Source organism: Equus przewalskii, chromosome 9 (assembly GCF_037783145.1).
Source record: "Equus przewalskii isolate Varuska chromosome 9, EquPr2, whole genome shotgun sequence".
NCBI lineage: Eukaryota > Metazoa > Chordata > Mammalia > Perissodactyla > Equidae > Equus > Equus przewalskii.
In genome coordinates this window covers 80,683,298-80,707,009 of record NC_091839.1, presented here as the reverse complement: position 1 = coordinate 80,707,009, position 23,712 = coordinate 80,683,298, and the positions used below count along the sequence as shown (strand labels likewise).

The 23,712-nt window shown below is 38.0% G+C and overlaps 1 protein-coding gene across 48 annotated transcripts in view; it reads left to right on the top strand.

The window, feature by feature from the left end:
* AHI1 (Abelson helper integration site 1) overlaps positions 1–23,712 on the top strand; it is a 180,137-nt gene that overhangs the window by 102,357 nt on the left and 54,068 nt on the right. For all 48 annotated transcript variants that reach the window (XR_011522165.1, XR_011522167.1, XR_011522166.1 and 45 more), the window contains one exon: positions 5,969–6,024. Coding sequence is in view for 39 of the 48 variants with exons in the window: in XM_070557277.1 (XP_070413378.1) it covers positions 5,969–6,024 (56 nt within the window). In the remaining 9 variants the exon portion in view is untranslated. The remainder of the gene's footprint in view (positions 1–5,968; positions 6,025–23,712) is intronic.

The following is a 23,712-nucleotide window of genomic DNA, read 5'->3' as shown; positions in this document are numbered from 1 at the left end:
TATTTTAGCACTTTCTTCATACTGTTCTGCATATTTCTTGTATTTATTCAAGTATTTTATCTTTTATATTGCTCTTATGAATGAGGTATTCTTTTTCATTATATCTTCTAACTGGTTGAATGTATAAAGGATATTGATTTTCGTATATTAAATTTTATATTGTGCTAAATTTCTAATTAATTAATTCTGCTATTGGTTGTGTTAATTTTAGGATTGATTCTTTTGGACTTTCTAGATACAAAATTATATTATTTGAAAAGAGTTTTACTTCTTTTCCAGTTCTTAAGAAGGGCTTGTAATCTCAGTACCAACAACTTTATATTAAATTTGGCAGGAAAGATCCCTGCCTTCTAAAACTTCTAACTATTCCAGTAGAATATAATAAATTTTATTTTATTTTGTCCTATCCGTAGATAATCAAAGTGTAATTCTCTCTCTGCCTCATCTAAGATTCATGACAATTTCCAAAGCTCAGATAGGATGCATCATTGTAGCTGTGGCCTAAAGCAAATGACTCTACAAAGGTGTGGTGACAGGGAGGGTGGAGGGTCTGCTGCCCCAGCACAGTGCCGTGCCTACTGGGCAGCCCATCAACGTTTGGAGATGATACGTAAGATTGCTGGATGTATGTTCTGGCTTCAGAATTGGGCACAGATTCCTTCCTGTTTTTGCTTTTGCAGTAAATCTAATCATCTCTCTCTCTCTTTTTTTGGGGGGTGGGAGGGTGAGGAGGATTGGCCCTGAGCCAACATCTGTTGACAGTCTTCCTCTTTTTGCTTGAGTAAGATTGTCACTGACCTAACATCTGTGCCAATCTTCCTCCACTTTATTTGTGGGATGCTGCCACAGCATGGCTTGATGAGTGGTGCCTAGGTCTGTACCTGATCCAAACCTGTGAACCCCAGGCTGCCAAAGTGCAGTGCACAAATTTAACTGCTATGCCACTGGGCTGGCCCAGCCCCCAGATTTGATCATCTTTATTCTTTCTTTTCTTGAGCATGGTCCTGGGTTGAAGGTTGATAGAATTTAGGGAAACTAAAAAATATATAATTCTGCTCTTCAAATCAGTCAAGTACAAATGGGATAAATGTCACATTCTGATTTTCTACAAAATAAAATACATAAAGTGTCTCCTAAGAAGCATAAAATTTCTTCCATTATCTTCTCTAGAATGTGTTAATATGTGGAAAATTAGGAAAATTTTTAAGTAATGCATTTCAATTTTATAGTAAATTTAGAAACGTTACCAAAGGAAGTAGTAAGTTAACATTTTTGAAAACAGTCGCACAACATTAACTCACATTCTGATGATGAATGCATACACTTCACACCACACTGTAGCATATGAATCTGGTGGATATGGCATTGACTCCATGCGTTCTGTTAATATTTGAGTCGGCTCTTGAGGACCGTCTGTGTTTCAAGTGTCTGGACCAGGTGCTGTGGATACAGAGGAATAAAATCAGGTCCTGACCGCAGGGGCTAACCAAACGGGTAAAGCGGGCTGCGGCATTTGTGAGGGAGTGCGTGTGTGTCAGTCGTGATTCTGCTAGTCATTGGTGGTTTGACCTTGGACTGTTACCTGTCTTCTGAGTAATTTCTGAAAGCCACTGTTTCCCTCCTTTAAAATGGGGTTGTATTTATTGTTTGTTAATTAACTATCTTAAAATTCTTAGTAATTTTGAGTTTTGTTCATTTTCTTTTACTTTAAGACGTCTTCTAATTCTCTCATGTTCGTCAGTGGCACTGCCAGTTCTAGAAGGTTGTTTGGTCAGCTCCTTACCAGAGCTGTTAGTTTTCTTTGCATGCTCATGGTTTGTAGTCCCTACTGTCCTGGTAGAGGTCTGAGCTCTAGCAAAACACAGGAACAGACCTGTCCAAATGTTAGCCCTTGGCCGAGCCACAGGAGTAAGCTTCTCCTGTAAGTCTCATCAGGTGCAAGTACAGCCATCTCCCAGGGATGGGGCCTGGAAGCAGATGCCTCCAGCTGTGTGGGTCCCTATGCATATCGGCGCCTTTTCAGTCCATTGTGGTCCACAGATCTGCCAGGCCCTTGGTGTCCTACAAACGTTGAACTGACAGAGCCAGTTACCCAGAGGGTTTATAGCTTCTGCTGGTGGAGAAGCCCCAGAGCACTCTGAAAAACCCATTTTCTGCCTACACCTTTGGAAGAGACCTGTTTTCCCCACACAGGTCCCTGCTCAGCACCAAGGAGGACAAAGCCCCCAAACCCCACCCCTTGCCTGACACACTGGCACTGAGATCCCAGTTTTTTCCTGAACTGCTCTCCAGGGTCTGCCATCCCTCGTGTCTTAGCCTTCGTTGGCCTCTAGAAAGGAACTAAAGTAAACGACATGATTTCACGTTGTAAAATCGTTAGACAAGGTGAAAAAGAAGATGCTCACCAACACGACTAAGTGGCAGGATTATCACACAGATAAAAATCATGAAGGTAGAAATAAAATGAGCTGCAAAATTAAACAAATAATGGAATAAAATTCCTCTGAGCAGAAGAATAAGACTCTGCAGATTAAAGAGCTTATCAAGTCCCAAGAAAAATTAACTATGACAAAGACACACTTAGACATACCTGCTGAAACTCCTGATGTTTTAGATAAAGAGAAATCTTGCAAGTCTGTTCAGAAGAGGAACAGGGTCTTTACATTGGAAGGAGTCAAATGCATGTTGGACTCTTCATCTAAAACTCTACAAGCTGGCTGATAGTGAAATAACATATCCAGACAACCAAGATAAAAGATTTCTTATCCAAAGATCATTATTCACACAAAGTATCCTGCACCTGTTGACAAAGGAAGACATATTTGGGTATACAGGGATTTAGAGAATACTCTAACCAATGACAACTAAATTAAAAATATAAATCTCAAGACATAGGGTTAAACATTAGATTTTGTCTTTTAGGCAGAGGGGAAACATTAACGTTTTTCTTACAGTATTTTTTGTTCTATAGATTCATACTTAGCACTGCTACAAATTCCTACACATTTTCATCCATTTAAACTTCTCTATAAATTTATATACAAGAATAGAGAAGTAAAAGCCTTCTAAAAATTTAATCTTCTGTGGAGTAAGGAGGTCTTAGTAAGGGTGGTATCTTGGTTGGAGTATAGAAAAGGAGGAAGAAAGAGCAAAACGAGATGCAATAAAATAACAAGTTGGCAGACTTAAACACAGCCACATCAGTAACGGTATTAAATGTAAATTGTCTAAGCGTTAAAAAGCAGAGATTGTCACCCTGGACAATCTAGTGGTAAATATTTATTGACAGATTGATTTTCTTGATTTTCTATTTGATAGATTGATTTATTCTACAGATGTTGTATATTCTTAAGTTCATTTTGAGTTATTCTAATTTAAAAATATCCCACGACAAATTAGACATTTTAACTATATTCCTGCACGATTGACATATTTAGTGAACAAAAATTTAATTTAGAATAAATACAAACAATTGTATTTTCATTTTGTTTAATGTTTCCCAGAAAGTAAGTGTGTTAGCATTCCCCAGAGAAACAGAACCAATAGGATGTAGAGAGAGAGAGAGAGATTTGTTTTAAGGAATTGGTCTGCGTGACTGTGGAGGCTGGCAAGTCCAAAACCTGCAGGGTGGGCCAGCAGGCTGGGGGCCCAGGAAGGGCTGCAGTTGAAGTCTGGAAGCAGGCTGCTGGCCAAGTTCCCTCTTTCAGGGGAGGTCAGTCTTTTCCTTAAGACCCTCAGCTGGTTGGATGAAGCCCCTCACATTATGAGAGCAGTCTCCTTCACTCAGAGTCTACTGATTTAAGTGTTAATATCATATAGAAGAATACCTTCACAGAAACGTCTGGAATGTTTGGCCAGATATCTGGGTGCTGTGGCCTAGCCAAGTTGACACATGAAAATCATCACCAGAGCAGCTACTTATGAGCCCTCACTTAGCATTATTCCTTAGTAAAAGTGAACATAAGATACAAACACAGTTTTTAGGTAAAATTTACTTAAAATAGGAAGCTATTTTGGGACATTTTTCCTCAAACTTATTCCTTTCTGTGTGCTCTTCATTGAAAACTTGAACAAACATGTATGATTGGCTTTCCAAAGGATAGTATTTAAATAGACAATCTAACTTTAAAACTAAGATTATGTCTTTGGATAATCCACTTTTAAAACTTCTAGTTTTCAACGCATTTTTATTCTGAAATTGAAACTGTAAAACATGTAGTTTTTTTCTTTGTATAAGCTGAGATGTAGATTTTGGGGGTTTTTAGTTTTTTATTGTCATCATTTTGAAGTTACTTTCTAACTGGATAAGAATTTTAAAATCAGTAATCAGCCTAGGTCAGTTTTATAGCATTCTGATTATAATAGTGAGAACACACATGGGAAATGTTGCTAATTCCTGAACCCCATGATAAGACCACTCATTTAAGGTCAGTGTGTGGTGCCAGACTGTTCTCAGTGGTTGCCGCTAGCGAGAGTAGAGGGAGTGTGGGGGCTGGGGGAGCGAGGATTTCACCATTGGTTCTCTATACTTCAGTATTATTAAAATCTTACAATAAAGAATCAGCATTATTTGAATATTTTCCAATACGTTTTACTTGGGGTTTTTAAAAATTTTTTTTATGCAAGGCCAGTGTTACTCTATGAATAAAAATGTACCTTTCTATCAAAATTACTTTAAAGACTTTGTTATTACACTTAAGACAGAACTGTTAATTTACTCTGTAGTATTTCTTCACAAAAGGACATCTGTGTTTTACTAGGCTCTTGAGGTCAGAAATCATAATATATCCTTTATGATATATCTTTTAGTACTGAGCGCCAAATAGCCACTCAATAAATCTTAGTTGATTGAATAAAGATAGTACAGTGCTTTATACTTCACTGGCTAACAGTAGATGTTGAGAGAATTTTCTCAGTAAGACAAAAACTATAGTTTTTTAAAATCATGTTTCATGTTACTTTATTTTGAATATACTCTTGCAAAGTGATAAAAACTGATTGTTTTATGTTGATCTCACTTAATCCCTTATCATACCTCAAGAAAAATGAGTTAAAAATGCCTATAGATGAGAGGGACTAGTGTTTTGCTTCGACTAGGAATTTTGATAATTGCTATTAACAGTACTTTGCAGTTCTCACTGCTAACCAGCCCTGCATGTGACAACCTTTAGCATTATTTGAACAAACTGTTCTAATATCGTAACTCACCTGTTGGTTTGCTGATGGACAGAGATTGAAAAGTAAATGAGACCCACACCTGAGTACATTTTTAACTTGAGCTAGACTTTGAACCAGTGTCTTTACAGATGAGATCCAATGTGTTACATCCTTACAAGCTGTTTATTACAAAGAAATGCAGGAGAGGACGGTGGGAACAAAAAGATAAAGCCACACACAATAAAAGGATTTGTCTCAAGTTTAGCAGTCTATGTTATCATTTTAAAGGAGAGAATCAGGGGAACTTTTTTCTTCAGATGCTCCATGGTGATTGAATAAGTAGTAGAGTATGTCATAGTAGAAAGATGATCAAAGAGAAACTCAAATAGATTTATTTATTCTTCTTGAGAAAATAGGGAAAAGGTTCCCTTCATAGCCTTTGTGATATTTCTTTATGAAAACTTGACAACCTCAAGTCAGAAATAAAACTTTTGTGGAAGAAATGCAGCAGAGCAGAGATAATGGTATAATTTTCGAGCAGAGAGCAGAATATGGCCTCATCTTGGGCTGTTGCTAAACACCACAGGAGTGGGAAAATTGGCAGAGCTCTCCGTGAGTCAGGTCTCTTAGTTAGCTAAACCCTCCAGCTGCTCCTGACCAAAACATTCCCGCTACACTTGAAAGGACCCTGCCATCCAAGTGAGGTTTTTTTCCTGTAAGCTGTAGGGGTCATGTCTTACTGGCAGACATGTTTTTAAAATAAAATGGATAAGTATAATAAGCAAATATTCACAGTGTTTTCTTTTCACAGGGATTTTCAGCATAGAAAGAAAGCCTTGTAACCATCACGTAGATACAGCACCAACGGTAAGGCGATCTCTTTCTGCTTTGTTAAAACTGATAAGAAGCTACAAAGCGGTACTGGCTACAATGACACAAAATGCCATTGTAGAAGACTCTCATAACCTCCTTTTTCCCAAAAGTTATGTCTTTTCAAGAAAATTAACCTCATGTTTTCTAATGACGAAAACTTACTAATTTTTGTCAGGATATAGGAAAATACTGTATCATTTTTACTGATAGTTGTTTATGTTAATGTTATAAACAGAATGTTTTTTAATTTAAAAATACTTAGTATAGGGGCCCGCCCCATGGTGGAGTGGTTAAGTTTGATGCGCTCTGCTTCAGCAGCCCATGTTCGTGGGTTCAGATCCCAGGCACGAACCTACACGCCACTCGTCAAGCCATGCCATGGTGGCAGCCCACATGCAAAATAGAGGAAGATTGGCACAGATGTCAGCTCAGAGTGAATCTTCCTCAACAACAACAAACCACTTAGTATAAAATATTGGTAAATAATGCAAGTCTTTATGCAAATTGATTTACACCCTTTTTAAGAGTGTTATTTTGTGCACCAGCGTCTTTATTTAGAGCGAATGTTCTGTAGTAGTGAAAGAAAGCCATTATGCTTTACTTCTCTATGGATTACTGGGGCTTGATTATTACGGAAGTGAAATCTTAGCTTTTATTCCTCTCGTGTTACTACCAGACAATGAAAGGCATTTAACAATTACAGTATCTATTTATTATATTGAAAATAATTATAGAAGGTAATATAGAAGGAAGACAATTAAATTTCCCTTTTAATCTCTGAATATGATATTGTATGAAATATTCATCAGCTGCTAGTTCTCACTTGAAAGATTCATAAGGTGATGGAAGCTAGTGTGTATCTTATTCTTCACTCAGCATAACTTTGTTGTTTTCTATACAGTAAGTCTTTCAACTGCTCCATGCAATTCATCGTTTCCTGATGTCAGAAAGATTTGGTAATACTTTTATGAAGAAAATAAAGACAATATTAAATTATATTTGAATTTTATTGATAATATTTCCTTCACAAGAAAATTGACTCCATTTTCTGTTTTTAATAAATCCATATGATTGATTCAGCATGTTTGACAACTTAATATGTGGGGCTCCAGAAAAGACTAGTGTTTGAAGAATAATATCATAAGTGTCATCATTAAAAAATACTTGGGGGGCCAGCCTGGTGGCATAGTGGTTAAGTTCACGCACTTTACTTCAGCAGCCCAGGGTTCACAGGTTTGGATCCCAGGCAATGACATAGCACTGCTTATCAAGCCATGGTATGGTGGCATCTCACATAAAATGGAGGAAGATTGGCATAGATGTTATCTCAGCAACAATCTTCCTCAAGCAAAAAGAGGAAGACAGATGTTAGCTCAGGGCAATCTTCCTCACACACACACAAGAAAGTACTTGGCTAGAATGTGTGTTATCCTTTAGTAAGTGTGCTGAAAGAGTAGCCATACCATATATGAAAAACCAACAGCAAATATCATTCTCAATGGAAAAAAATGAAAGCTGTCCCTCTAAGAACAGGAACCAGACGAGGATGCCCATTTTCACCACTCTTATTTAACATAGTATTGGAAGTCTTAGCAAGAGCAATCAGGCAGAAAAAGAAATGAAAAGGATCCAAATTGGAAAGGAAGAAGTGAAACTGTCACTATTTGCAGATGACATGATTTTATATATAGAAAACCCTAAAGAATCCACTAAAAAACTCTTAGAAATAATGAGTACAGTCACATTGCTCGATGTAAAATCAACATACAAAAATCGCTTGCATTTCTATACACTAACAATGAAGTAGCAGAAAGAGAAATTAAGCATACAGTCCCATTTATAATAGCAACAAAAAGAATAAAATACCTAGGAATAAACTTAACCAAAGAGGTGAAAGATCTGTACACTGAAAACTTTAAAACATTGTTGAAAGAAATTGAAGATGTCAAGGAAATGGAAAGATGTTCTGTGCTCTTGGATTGGAATAATTAACATAGTTAAAATGTCGACCCTTCCTCAAGCAACATACAGATTCAATGCAATCCCTATCAAAGTTGCAACAACATTTTTCACAGACATAGAACAAAGAATCCTAAAATTTATATGGAACAACAAAAGACCCCAAATAGCTAAAGGAATCCTGAGAAAAAACAAAGCTGGAGGTATCACACTCCCTGATTTCAAAATATACTGCAAAGCTATAGTAACCAAAACACCATGGTACTGGCACAAAAACAGGCATACAGATCAATGGAACAGAACCGAGAACCCAGAAATAAACTCACACATATATGGACAACTAATTTTCACCAAGGGAGCCAGGAACATACAATGGAGAAAGGAGTCCCTTCAATAAATGGTGTTTGGGAAACTGGACAGCCACATGTAAAAGAATGAAAGTAGACCACTATCGTACACCATACACAAAAGTCAACTCAAAATGGATTAAAGACTTGAATGTAAGACTTGAAACCATGAAACTTCTAGAAGAAAACATAGGCAGTACGCTCTTTGACATCAGTCTTAGCAGCATATTTTCAAGTACCATGTCTGACCAGGCCACGGAAACAAAAGAAAAAATGAACAAATGGGACTACATCAAACTAAAAAGCTTCTGCACAGCAAAGGAAACCATCAACAAAACGAAAACACAACCTAACAGTGGGGAGAAGATATTTGTAAACCATGTATCAGATAGGGGGTTAATAATCCAAAATATACAAAGAACTCATATATCTCAACAACAAAAAAGCTAATAACCCACTTAAAAACTGGGCAAAAAGATCTGAACAGAGATTTCTCCAAAGAAGATATGCAGATAGCCAATAGGCACATGAAAAGACGTTCAACATCATTAACTATTAGGGAAATGGAAATCAAAACTACAATGAGATATCACCTCACTCCCATCAGAATGGCTATAATTAACAAGACAGTAAAGAACAGGGGGAGGACGTGGAGAGAGGGGAACTCTTAGACTGCTCAGTGGGAATGCAAACTGGTGCAGCCACTATGGAAAACAGTATGGAGTTTCCTAAAAAAATTAGGAATAGGGGCCGGCCTGGTGCCGCAGCGGTTAAGTTTGCACTTTCTGCTTCTCGGCAGCCTGCAGTTCACCGATTCGGATCCCATGTGTGGACATGGCACCGCTTGGCAAGCCATGCTGTGGTAGGCGTCTCACATATAAAATAGAAGAAGATGGGCATGGATGTTGGCTCAGGGCCAGGCTTCCTCAGCAGAAAAAGGAGGATTGGCAGTAGTTAGGTAAGGGCTAATCTTCCTCAAAAAAAAAAAATTAAGAACAGAACTACCATATGATCCAGCTATTCCACTGCTGGGTATTTATCCAAAACATGAAAACACAAATGCATAAAGATACATGCACCCTTATGTTCATTGCAGCACTGTTCACAATAGCCAAGACTTGGAAGCATCCTAGGTGCCCGTCAAGGGACAAGTGGATAAAGAAGATGTGGTATATATACACAATAGAATACTACTCGGCCATAAGAAATGATGAAATCCAGCCATTTGTGACAACGTGGATGGACCTTGAGGGTATTATGCTAAGTGAAATAAGTCAGAGGGAGAAAGGCAAATAGCATATGATCTCATGCATAAGGAGAAGATAAAAACAACAAACAAACACATAGTAACAGAGATTGGATTGGTGGTTACCAGAGGGGAAGTGGGGAGGGGGAGGGCCAAAGGGGTGATTAGGCACATGTGTATGGTGATGGATGGTAATTAATCTTTGGGTGGTGAACATGATGTAATCTACACAGAATTCGAAATATATCATCACGTACACCTGAAATTTATATAATGTTATAAACCAATGGTACCTCAATAAAAAAAATTTCATCTTATAAAGAAAAAAATGGAGTATCATAACATTATGTAAATTTTATTATTTACTATTAAAGAACTGAAGATTAGCAATTGCAGGAAAAAAATAATTTTTAATGTATTTGAGTAATACACTCATTGGCCTATTTTACATACTTTTGAATTTTATTCTTATAGGCTTTCCTGCAGCACCTGTGTTTATGTTTCTGGGTTTTTTGTACATTCTGGAACTCAGAAAAGTGCAACCTGGCAGTTTTTTTGTTTTACCCTGTAGGCTGATTGTAGATTCTCGTGTTAATTAAATGATGAAATAGTAGAACCGAATCCTTATGAAATCATGAGAAATAATGGTATTAAAGTTTACAGTAATGCCCTAATTATCTCAAAATGATTCTAGTGAATTAGAAACAAACTGTGATACATGATAGTTTAGGTGGTGTTGGTCTTTTGATTGTTTTTCCAGTTGGATTATTAAATGGTAGTTCCTAATACATTAATCACATCTCTACTCTGTGAGTCAGTGAGTTTTAATATAGTAGGTTTGTCCAGGAACCCCCCAAACACCGTTAGTTCCCCAGGTTTGGACTTGAGCTGAGCTTCCTTTTGGATGTGTTTTTCTGCACTCTCCTTCTGTCTCTCTCCTGCAAACTAGGCAGAGCCTCCTACCCCTGTCCCCCAGCCTGCTGGCAGGTAATCTTGACCCTTTCTCTGTAACCTCCGAAGGGAATCACTAGTCTGTTCATTACCCGATGTCTGCTGTCCCCCTGCAGGGCAGGTACAGTCTGGTTTACACAGAAATATAGTTTTACCTGATTTCCATCCTTTGTACCTATGTGCCCTTATTTTCCTTAAAGGGTTTAAGAGAAGAAAATATTTAGAGAGAAAAGAAACAGGAAAAAGTCTGTCTGAAAATTTAACAAAATGGGATGTTTGTAAGTTCAAACTTTGTATGATACTGGCCCCAAAAGGAGAGAGATTCCTGGGGTCTGAGAAAAAAACCAGAAAGGGATTGGGCCAGGATTTCAGAATGACTGAGGCTGGGACCCTGAATGACTTCTTGACCCCGTACCTGACCTCCAGTATCCAGCTTCCCTGTCTGCACCCCCTTCCCTCCTGCTCCACATCCCGCCACGAAGGGCTTGGGTCTAGGAAAGTGCCACGTGCCTCCTGCAGCTCCTCAGCACTGAGGGGAAGGAGGCTTTCCTGGGTGTCTGTAACGGGAAAGGTGTGTTTCTGACCTTCCTAGTTGGAGTGAACCATTCAGTAAATGTGTGGTTGCGCAGGATAGTTTCGTCCTCAAGCACGGAGATGGGATGCAGTGTTCTTTGAGTCAATATAGGTTCGCCTGAGAACAAAACCTCTTCTGCCCCTTGCTTCTGTGTTCTTTCTCACTCTTTAATTTACTTGTTTCCTTTTTTTTTCCATTATTACATGAATTTTAACTTTTTGTTTGGAATTTAATTCTTTCTGACATAAATAATACCGTGTCTGTTTTTGAGGTGCCTTTGAAGGAAAGTAAGTCAGAATACCCCCACGTGGCATGATGCCCTCTGTCAATGAATCAAACCTTTCTTCGTAACTGACTATAATTTATCATTACTGCTCTTTTTTTTTTTTTTTGCATTCCGAGCTCTTAATTTTGTTCATTCCTGAAAGTTATTTTTTTCAAGAAATATAAATTGAGAGGTTTATTATCTGAGTCTGCATATTTTAAAATCTCTCTCAGTTGTCTTTGCATAGACAGCTTGCCAGAGTTTTTAGGTATTCAGACATATCCTTTTCCCATCAAAACGTTGTGGAAATTGATTATCTTTTGCCTGCTGGCATTAGAGACGTTGGACATCAGCCTGATGGTTATTCTTTGTGTAGGCAATCTGTTTTGCCTGCTTGTGTATTACAGATTTTCTTTTCTTTATACCTAATGTCCTAGTTCAGATTTGATGGTTAAATGTGGGGCTTTCTTTTCACTATTTTTGTCCTGAATGGTATTCACTCAGACGCTTTACTGTCGTAGGAAAAGCAAGTAAGTCATTAGACAACCAGAATATCAGATTGTATGAAAATAATTAGATCTTGCCACTTTAAGAACTAGTTGCTGCACCTGCTTCTAGCCTATGGCAAGTTGAGGATAATATCAGACTCAGATTAATCAGAGGTCGTTGTCTGAACCCTGAAAGGCAGGTATAAAAGTTAGTTAATAGTTAAGTCAGCACAGGCTTGAGTCTGTATTTACTTTAAATGACGGACTTATTTGCAAATCAAAGAGAAAGAGCAACTAGCATAAGGAAGTCTTCCCCCCACATGTTTGGTCTTTTCTTATTTGAGATTATTACTTGCAGAACATAGTTAAAACAAAAATACCTGTCCTTTAATGTACTTTCATGTACACAGCAGTTCCCATAGCTTTTCATATTTCCTGGTGGAATTAGAACATGGTAAGCCGTGCTGAATATATAAAGAATTTTTAGCAATTTGAGGAGAATTATTTTCTAATCCGTTCCAGTGAAAACTGATAGAAAATAACATGGATATGGCCTGTTGTAATCCATTGCTGATTTTCGTAAAGCTCCTGCATTCCAAACCTATAACACTAATATTACTTCTTTCTTTTTTATTTTATTCAGTGATTCCCCCCACATTAATGAGAACAAATTTTCTTTTAACAAATGGATTTTTTGGCAGTTTATAAAGTTACAGGTTGTACTTTCACAGGAGTCTACACTTCTACCACAACAAATTGAGATAAAATCCAGGCTATCTCGTCAGGATTATCCCAGTCATGGAACGCTTTTGCCATGCATGTCTAAATATTGCATTAATTATTAGGAATATAAATGTCCTAGCTTGATTGGAAATTTAAATGTGGACTCATTGTTTTTTGTCATAATAAGACCAGTGAGCGTGCTATTAATTCATTCATTCTGCATTCAGTCACACTCCTGGGTTTTCTAAGAGCTTGACTGATAAATTTTTGTCACATAATTTTTCATCAGTAGTAAACTTTAATCTGTTTGAGTATTTTATTATTTTGAAAATGTATCTGAGATGTTTGTGATGTTGCTTGCCCTTAGCACTAATCTTATTCTAAATGACTGATCTGAACCATACAAATTAAATTTTATTCTGAGACTCTTGGGTCATATGATACCTGTACTACTTCTGCAACATTTGAGTAGTTTATGTTGTTAGATTGTCATCAATGTTTTTCCCACTCTGTAGGTTCACAAGAGTGTTACAAATTGCATTGTTACACATTAGTATAATGTACTGTATACATATATTTATGTAAAATATCACAGTTTAACATAATATTTGAGGCAGCTTTTTTGTGAATAAATGCATGAGTTCAACTGAGAAATATCTTTGATCCAAAGGAAGCAGTTTATTTTCTCCAATCTATAGAATTTTCCAGGAATTCATAGTATGTAAACTGGGATGAATGTGCCCCTATAAAACTCATAAAATAGAACCTATGGCCAATCTCTTCCTGTAGGTAATTGCAGGGTGGAGAGGGAAGTGATGAACCATGAGCTTTTATAACTTAAGTCATAAAAGAATCTGTTTTCACTTATCAATAAAGTAGCAATTCAAAGCAATTCTATGGAAATTCAAATATAAATGCAAAATAGTTCTCCTTTAAGACCACTTGTGAGTTGTCCCTAATATAACATTTTTCTTAAGTATCTGCACATTAGTTTTTTTCTCCAGCTATTGTAAATTAAGAAGCTTATGTTGATTTTTCCAATTAGCATACTCTGTTTACATTCTTTCCCCTAATTCTCCTTTGACTTTGCTAAATTTTTCTACCTGACAAACTTTTAAAGTTCTGAAAACGTCACATTACTGGAGGACAATAACATAACAGTGGCATAATCTGAATTTGTTTTCTAAGTTATCAGCAAGCGTTAGGTATACAGTGTGCATAGGATGGTACAGACCAAGCACTGAGTAGGTATGAGAAAAGTAGAAATACAAAGTATAAAACGTGCTTTGTGTCTTTGAGTAGCTCTTGGTCTCGTTAGAAAAGTGAGCTGTAGACAGTTAAATCCCAATATGTGAAAATGGTAGAAGTTCAGAACACGATGGAGCAAATGTCATGTCACCAAGGCAGCTTGTGCTCCAGTACAGGAATATGACATAGACCTTGAATGCTATAGAAATTCTCAGGACTGGAGTGGTTTGGGAAGGCTGTTTAGAGTAGAAAGGTACTAAACTGGATCATAAAGGAAGGATAAGATTTAAAAAGAAATAGAATGTTCTGGACTAGAGCAACAGTATGTCTAGAGATCTTAGGAGAAGGAAAGCACACAGTTTATGGATGGACATTGTGACTATAGATAGACAGTGTGACTGAAGGGGAGAATATTTAAGAACATGAGATAGAAGATTAGAAAGGGTGATTTTAGCATGATTTATGAAGATCCTTGGATGTTAGGTAAAGAATTAGACTTTATCAGTATAAGCACTACTGAGGCATTTGAGCATGAGAATAATTTGATCAAGGGGTAGTGTTTTTAAAAAGATTAAAAGAAAAGCAGTTCACAAAATTGCAGGTGAGTGGAGACAGGAAGAAGGTAAGTGAGCTGTGGAGCTACTGCAATCCATGTTTGAGATGATAAGGGTCTGAATAAGAAGGGGCAGTGGAAATAGAAATAGAGGGTGCACGAAAGATTTGGAGATTGGAACTGATGATGGGGACTCAAAAGAAAAGTGGTAAAAAAATGATTCCAAGACTGCAGACATAGGTTACTGAGAGAAGGACGACTCCATTAACAGATTCTTTAACGGGAATGAAGGATGATTTTTAGAGAATAATGGATTCAATTTTAGATGTGTTAAATTTCAGGTAACCAGGTGTCATGAACAAGTGAAAACATTCAGCAGGGAGCTGAGAATATAGCCTTAGATCTCAGAAAAAAGGAGAGTTTGAAGAGGTAAATTTGTTGTGCTTGATAGAGACACCCTCCAGCTATAGAGTCCAGAAGGGACAGGTCCAGCAGTCAGAGCCTCAAGCCTGGATTGTGGGAAGTCAGATATGTATCGTCATGGGCGGGGACCAAGCAGATTCTTCACAACAGGTATCCAAAGGCCCGTCCAGGAGGGAGGCAGGGAGCTGGTATTTAGGAAAAGCTGAGTCAGCAACCAGGCTCCTCCTCACCTCCCAAATCCATTCTCCACAGAGCTGTTTATCCAGAGCGTACATCCCATCATGCGTTAATGATCCAGCAGTGTACCGGTCTCCTGTCAGCTGAAAAGTGAGCTGAAGCCCTTCTGCTGCCTTTCTAATCTTATTTCCAGCTTTTCCCCAATACTCCCTCTGGCCTCTGAGCTACTTGCGGTTCCCTAATCGTGTCTGGGCCTCTCACCCTGAGAAGCACTATTGGAAGAGGGGACAAGAGCACTGAGTCCAGAACCAAATTACCTGCTCTCACGTCCAGGTTGGGCCACTTTCCCTCTGTAAGACTTCAAGCAGGTTTCTTTACCCTTTGTGCTTTGGTTTCCTCGTCTATAAGTAGGATGCTAGTTCCTGCCTCAAGGATTGTTGTGGGGAATAGACGAGTCAAGATATGCTGTACCCCACTCGGCATGTTTATATATACCAGATATTGAATATTATTTAATCACGAGAGATGGCCAGACATTAAGGACAAGAACATATACCAAGCCTGAGAGGTAAAACTAGGTCCAGAATCAAAGGGGGAAGCCGAGGGTCCCAGCTAGGTCAGGGCCCTCAGGGAAGCTGGTGAAGGCTGCTGCAGCGGCCTGCCTGTGTCTTGACCAACCTTTTTTCCTTTTCTCCTTTCATTTTTTAAAGTTTGTTTTATTATGTATGTATTTATTTACTGTATATTGTGACTCTCCCCTGGAGTCAATGCAGAAGTCCAGTTACACAGGACACCAGGCATAGCTGGGGCTACCTTGGGCACCCCTGACTGTGTGTGATCAGTCACCTGGGTCGTACATCAGGACAGCCAGAGTGATCTTTTTAAGATGTAAGTCAGAATGGGTTATCCTCCTGCTTAACACTCTTCGATAACTTTTCCTTATGTTTAGAATAAGACCCTCACCCTTTCCTGGGGCCTGTAGAGCCTCGCATGGTCTGGTCTCTGCCTGCCTCTTCTGGGTCACCTGGTGAGACTCCCCTCTTGGAGTTTCTTGAACACAGCCAAGCTTTCTCTCACTCACTCGGATGCCTTTGACAATTGGTCTCTCTGCCAGGAATATACACACCCTTTTGCATAACAGGCTTTTTCTTTAGATCCCAATAAATGTCAACTTTTCAAAGGATCTTCCTTCACCACTCAGATTATCTGAGGTGTAGATACTCTTCACTTAGTCTTTATTGTTGCACCTTGTTTTCTCCTTGTTAATGCTTATCCCAATTTGTAAATTTTTATTTAGTTTTCTTGTTTCTCACCTGTCTTCCTCAGTAGGATGTAGGTTCCATTAAAGCAAGGACCCTGTCTGTCTTGTTGGCCACTGCTTATAAACTATCAGTAGATAACTGCCTAAATGAGTATATGCTGAAACTATAGGGACAAATAAGAGCAAAGAGCCAGGCTGGACATAAGGGATCTTCATATTCAAAAGGGTGGAAGAAGAGCCCTCACAGGAGACAGGTAAAGAAGGAGGAGACGTAGGAGACCAGGACAGTGTAGCATCTCGGCAGCCGGGGAGTGTGGCCCTGGAGGGAGTGTGTGTGCTGTCCTAGCTACGTCCTGCCCGGAGCACTGGCTGTCATTCTGAGTAAGCACAGTCTGTGTTTGTGTGATACACGTTAGCCTGTGTGCAGTTAATAAAGAGATGAATGGTGTCAGTGTGAATGCAGAAGGATTTTTTCTGCACGTTCTAAGTGTTGAAGCAATCAGAGCCAGCTTCCTCACAATGAAGCAGAAAGACTAAGGAATCTTAGAAAAACTTCAGTAACTGCAAGTACAAATGAAGACACTGCAAAGACGTTTCCCCTAATTTAAAAAAATTGGTTTGCTTGATTGATGAAGACTAAAATGTGGATTGGATTTTTAGATAGATAAACTGATCTCTATTGAAAGTAAATTCTTTCAGGCACCTGCATTTCAAAGAAGATCTCCTGGATGCTAGGGTGTGTGGCTGCAGAGGATGGGGACTGACTGACAGTCATGCTGGCCACAAATGCCAGGAGAGAAAGAACACCATGTTAGTGCTTTGATTAGGATTGTCGTTGTTTCTGTCAGCACCCTAGTACAAACTTCCCTGGATTTTAAGTAGTCTGCAACAACTGCGTTTTTTCCATAAGCCCCAGTATATTTAGTTGACAGTTGTACAGAATGCAAGGCCTTATTGCAGAAGAGCCTATAAAAAATTATTAAATGTTGTCTCTCGTAGTAAAATGTATACTGCATCAAGAGGGACTTTGCATGTTCTTGTTTAGCACTACAATTTGAGCACTCTGCAGTGCATTGCACGTAATGTTACGAGCTATTATTGTATAACTGATATTCATACTGATCCTGAATCTCCAAGAATGTTAATCATAATTCTATCAAGTTATTATTTACCTTATTGATGCTTTGTTGCGAACATTGATACACATGTATTGAATGCTTACTATGTTACCAGTGTCTCTACATCTAATTTCTTTTCATCTGCATAATTCTCAGGTAGGTATCGTTATTCCCGTTTACTAAATTATGAAACTGAGGCACTGAAAAGTGTAGAAATTTGCCTAGGATCACACAGATAGTAGATATAGAGCCTGGAGATTCTTTTTTTTTTTTTTTTTTAATTAATGTTACCTAAGAGCCTCTGGACTTCTTGATATTTGCATCAAGACTTTTCCAAACACAACATTATCTGCTAGTAATGAGGTATTGTGATAAGAGTGTTGAGGCATTTCTTTTCTTTTTTTTTTTTTTCTGGAGGAAGATCAGCCCTGAGCTAACATCTGCCAATCCTCCTCTTTTTGCTGAGGAAGACTGGCCCTGAGCTCACATCCGTGCCCATCTTCCTCTACTTTATATGTGGGATGCCTGCCACAGCATGGCTTACCAAGCGGTGCCATGTCCACACCCGGGATCCAAACCAGCGAACCCCAGGCTGCCAAAGCGGAACATGCGCACTTAACCGCTGTGCCACCGGGCCAGCCCCGAGACATTTCTAACCTCTACACATTCCAAGTCATTTAGCTTCAACATATGAGATGTCTCACCAGTTACTAAAGAAAGAGTCCCCTTACTTATGGATACATTTTTTCCTGGAAAGCAAAAACTGGATCTACCTTATAAACAGTGTTTTCATTAATTACTTAAGTTTTGTACTTTACTACAAATGATTAGTATCTTACCTCTTCTCTGCTTCTAGACTGCCATAGAACAGATCAGTTTCCTTTTCTATAAATGCAACTCCTAAGATGTTTGAGAGCATCTATTTTTATCTTGATCTTTTTTTTAGGCTAAATATATCTGTTTTCTTCTAGTTATCTTAATCTATATTGATTCCATTCTAATTTGTTCACATTCTCTGGAAAAGTGGCATCCAGAACTGGACTTAATATTCTAATTATGACATGAAAAGTGTAGTGGTAATATTGATTTCTGTAATCTGGATACTGTGTTTGATATTGAATTATGACCTACCATAACTCCTTCCTGTCCTAAAGATGTACTGTCAAGACCTATTTCCCATTAGTTACATGTTTGGGCCTCAGTACCCCACCTCTAGAATGGAAATGATAAGAGCACCTCCTTCATTGGTGTTGCTCTGTTGTTTCATGTACTGAGCACAGTGTCCAGCACACAGTAACCTCCCAGCTCTCAGCTGTCACTGTTTGACCCTGAGTCCAAAGCTCTCCGTTTCTCCTTGGTGAATTTTATCAGTTTCCTTTTGACTCACTAGCCAGTCTCAAAATTCTTTTGAATCCTGATTTTTTCCAGCTATGGTAATAGCTCTCTCCCAAACTCTAACAAACTTTGTGCCCCTTGTTAATTGTCTTTGTTCAAAACATTAGAAAAATATTGAACAGTAAACAAAATCAAAATGGGAACAATTTGTTTACCTGTGGGCAATTTTAAGTTTTGATTTTATAAGTCATTTTGTTTGGGGAATATTATTATTTAAAAGCAGTTTCAGTGTTACTTTGCATTGTGCTTTAGTAAAGCGTTCACTTGCACGTCTTTTAAAATAAGATTTGGGGGGCTGGCCCCGTGGCCGAGTGGTTAAGTTCACACGCTCCGCTGCAGGTGGCCCAGTGTTTCATCGGTTCGAATCCTGGGGGCGGACATGGCACTGCTCATCAGACCATGCTGAGGCAGCGTCCCACATGCCACAACTAGAAGGACCCACAACTACGAATATACAACTATGTACTGGGAGGCTTTGGGGAGAAAAAGGAAAAAATAAAATCTTTAAAATAAGATTTGGTGATTACTTGAAATTTTCCTTCCAAAGAATATAAAATTTGATCCCTTTAAGGAAGCATTAATATAACCCACGGCAGAAATCAAGACTCGAAGTGATCATGCCATAAGACAAAGGAAACAATTATTTAGGAAAGAAAAACTTTAATTCTCATTATTTTACGGGATAGTATTTTCCATTTTGGGAGAAATTTAATAAAAAGTTATCAGACTAGAGATCTGTTTTCCCTGCCTGGATGGACGTTTACCATCTGCCACTAGTAATGTCCCATAAGTTCTTTTTTTGCCTTGATAAACATATACAAGTTCGCCACCTTTCTTGTTCCTCTGCTGCTCTTTATCCTGCATCTCAGTGTCCCCAGAGGTCGGTCCTTGGCAGAGATAGAGCACAGCAGTCAGTAAAGCAGACACCTCTTGGTATAACCACATAATTCAGTCACAGATTAGTTTGCTGCATGAAGATTAAGTGAGATAAATCCCTAGAGGAAATGGAGCTTCTTGTTCTGTGTTTCTAATGAAACTTTGTAAAGTTTTCTTGTCACCGTCTCTCTGCCTGGTAATATCATTGGCAACACGCACAGACTTCTCTGAGGGCACTTTTTGGATGCAGTGCTTATTTTGCCAAACCTAGAAATGAATTTTTGTTTTCAGAAATGGAACTGGAGTTAGTAGATCCTTATTTGGTTAGGAAAATACTGTCATGTTTATAGTTATGGGTGTTCTACAAAAATATTTTACTAGAAAACACCATTCATCTATGATAACTCAAAGAAGTTTAAGAATTGTATGGTAATATAGTCATGCACCACAAAATAATGTTTCAGTCAACGATGGACCACTTATAGGACAGTGCTCCCATAAGCTTGGTACCATACAGCCTAGGTGTGCAGTAGGCTACACCATCGAGATCTGTGTAAGTGCGCTCTATGATGTTCGAACAACAACAAAATCACCTAACAACGCATTTCTCAGAACACATTCCCGTCATTAAGCAACGCATGACCTAACGTTTGTTGGGCACTTACTGTGTATAGGCACTATGCAAAATGTTTTATGTAGGTTATCTCACTTGAATGTCATAATAATTCCATAAAAGTATTATTAGTATCATTATTTGCCATTAGGGAAACTGAAACACAAAAGGTCTTTAAGAATCTTCTAGAAACACTTAAACTGAATGTGTTACTGTGTTATGGTAGATGAGCCAAAAATATTAACTCCTTAAAAGCCCAATCAGTTTATGTGACTAAACCGTTAAACTCCATTCAATGGTACAAGGCAGATTCTGTGGAAATCGGGAGCAGTTCAAGTAATGTAAACAGCAATTAACACTTAGGAAAACAATTCGTAGTCTTAGAAGCCCTGCTACATAGTGTGTATTATCTCATCTGATTTTGTGTCATGACTGTCACTTGTGATGGGATTTGGCAGGGGGTGGTAATGAGAGGGTGTAGACAACTGAGCACAACTGGAAAGGTTGACCAGAGTGACATCTAAACAGGGTCATGAAGGCCTTGATTTGAGGAGGGGACACAGCCAAATACAGATTCCTCCCTCTTAATAAATCTACCATGGAAGTTATCTAAGAAAGCCAATTTCAAAAATTTTTCTTGGGAAACATCCCATCCACCTACCAAGAAGTTTTAATCAGATAGGGTTTGAGATTAGTGGATAGAGCCTCAGTAGATTTCCTGGGATAGTGACCCTTCAATTCTGGTAGCTCTGGGGTGGGGTAAAGACACATCAGTAGCAGAGGGCAATCTGGATGTGAGAAGGGGATCTTGGGGTTTGGTGGGAAGAAAGGGGCCCAGAAGCTGTGGTTTTCTAGTGCGCTGGCAGAGTCACCTGTGACCTTGAGAAAGGAAATTACGAACACCTGCTACACTTCAAACTACGCTACCCACATGCCACAGACAGCTGTGTGAAGAGCAGGAGTGAAGGAATGAGAAGGTAGTTGTGAGTATCACCCAAGAATGAGGTGGTTGGGCTTTGTCCCTTCTTCCTTGAGACCTACTTGTAAAGCTCCTTGTATACACTTAAGTTTCAGCTGATACCTAAGTATGAATGACGACTCACTTGATGTTTCTAATCTTAATTATTCTTTCCTTTCTCCATTCTACTAGAAAAGCCTTTGTAATAAGTACTTAGGCTGTCAGCTGTTTGGTAACCCAAAGAACCTAAAAATGAGTACAGCTCAGCAAAACTCCTCTCTTCCCTGGGACTTTCATTGGGCCTTTGCAGTTTAATTCTCTGTCACTGGTACTACCAGCTGCTTAGTTCTTACCAACAAAACCTTAGTAGTATATTAAGCTCCTCTTTCTCTCTTATGTCTCACATGTGGTGCTTTCCCCTTCCTTTGTGTTTCTACAGTGTAACCTCTCTTGTCCATTTCCATAGCCAGAATCAAGGCTGTCTTCACTGACATGGAGAACTCTGGTCTTCATCTCTGTATTTTTGCTTGTATCTGTTGCTTTATTCAGCATGACCACCTTCACCTCCCGTAACCATAATTTCTATAATGTTCTTTTTTATAACAGCTTTATTTGGATGTAATTCACATAGCATAAAATTTGCTTTTTAAAGTGTATAATTCAGTGGGGTTTTGTATATTGCCAGAGTTTTCAACCGTCACTACTCTCTAATTTTAAGATATATCACCCTCCCAAAAAATCCCATATTGGTCAGTAATCACCCCACCTCCATTGCCTTCTCTCCCTAGACCCTGGCGAATACTAAGCTACTTTCTATGTCTATGGATTTGCCTCTTCTGGACATTTTTTATAAATGCAGTCATGCCATATCTGTATCTGGTTTCTTTCACGTAGCATAATGTTTTCAGAGTTCGTCCATGTTGTAGCACACATCAGAATTTCATTCCTTTTTATTGCTGAATAATATTCTATTATATGAATATACCACATTTTATTTATCCATTAATTCATTGAGGAGCATCTGGGTCACTTCCATTTTTAGCTATTATGAACATGCTATGTGAACATTTACATACAGGTTTTTGTGTGTACGTATGACTTCAATTCTCTTGGATATATATTTGGTAGTAGAATTTCTGTGTCATATGGTAACTCTGTGTTCAACATTTTGAGGAACTGCCAAAATGTTCTCCAAAGTGTCTGAACCATTTTACAATCCCACCAGCCATGTGTGAGGGTTTCAGTTTCTCCACATCCTCACCAACGCTTCTTATTGTTATTTCTATTATAGCCGTCCTGGTGGGTGGGAAGTGGTATCTTGTGATTTTGATTTGCATTTCCTTAATGACTAATGATGTGAGCATCTTTTGAAGTGCTATTTGTATATCTGCTTTGGAGAATCTATTCAAATCATTTGCCCATTTTCTGATTAGGCTAATTATAATTATATTTTACTATATAATTATATAAGTTAGATATATTTTTTAATGAATACATGTATTACATATGTGTATGTATATATTGGATTCAGAGCTTATTATACCAAATGTAGAAATAAATTTTTGTTTTTAGAAATGGAGTTGAAGTTAGCAGATCTATATTTAATTTGGAAAATAGGATCACATTTATAGCTGTGGATGTCCTACAGAAGTATTTTATTACAAAATACCACCCTCTGTGATAACTCAAAGAACTTATGGAGTTGAATAATAAATAAACCTACCACTTTCTAAGTACTTACCATATGCCAGGCATATAGTATATATATATATTTTTATGTAAAAATCAAATGTATAATTATGTAAATTACATATAAATATGATATAAATATATTTATATTATTTATATCTAATTGAGTTTTCTCTTTTATTATTTACATACTCGGAATGCAAGTGTCTCATCTGATATATGATTTGCAGATATTTTCTCTCTTTTTGTGAGTAGCCTTTTCTCTTTCTTGATTGTGTCATTTGAAGCACAAATTTTTAATTTTTATAAAGTCAAATTTATCTACTTTTTTCTTTTGTCGCTTGTACTTTTGATGTCATATCTAAGAAACCGTTGTCTGATCCAAGGTCACGAAGATTGACTCTCATGTTTTCTTATGAGAGTTTTATATATATCTCTCTTACTTTTGGGTCTGTAACCCATTTTGAGTTAATCGTTGTATATCATGTGAGTTAGGGATGCAACTTTATTTTTTTGCCTTTGGCTATCCAGTTTTCCCAGTACTATTTGTTGAAAAGACTATTCTTTCCCCATTTAATGGTCTTGGCACCCTTGTCAAAAATCAAATGACCATGAATGTAAGGGTTTATATCTGGACTCTCAGTTCTGTTGCATTGATCCATATGCCTATCTTCATGTCGGTAATCTACTGTTTTAATTACTGTAGCTTTGTAGTAAGTTTTAAAATCAAGTTGTGTCCTCCAACTTTGTTATTTTTCCAGATTGTTTTGGTTATTCTAGGTCCCTTGCATTTCCATATGAATCTTATGGTTACCTTC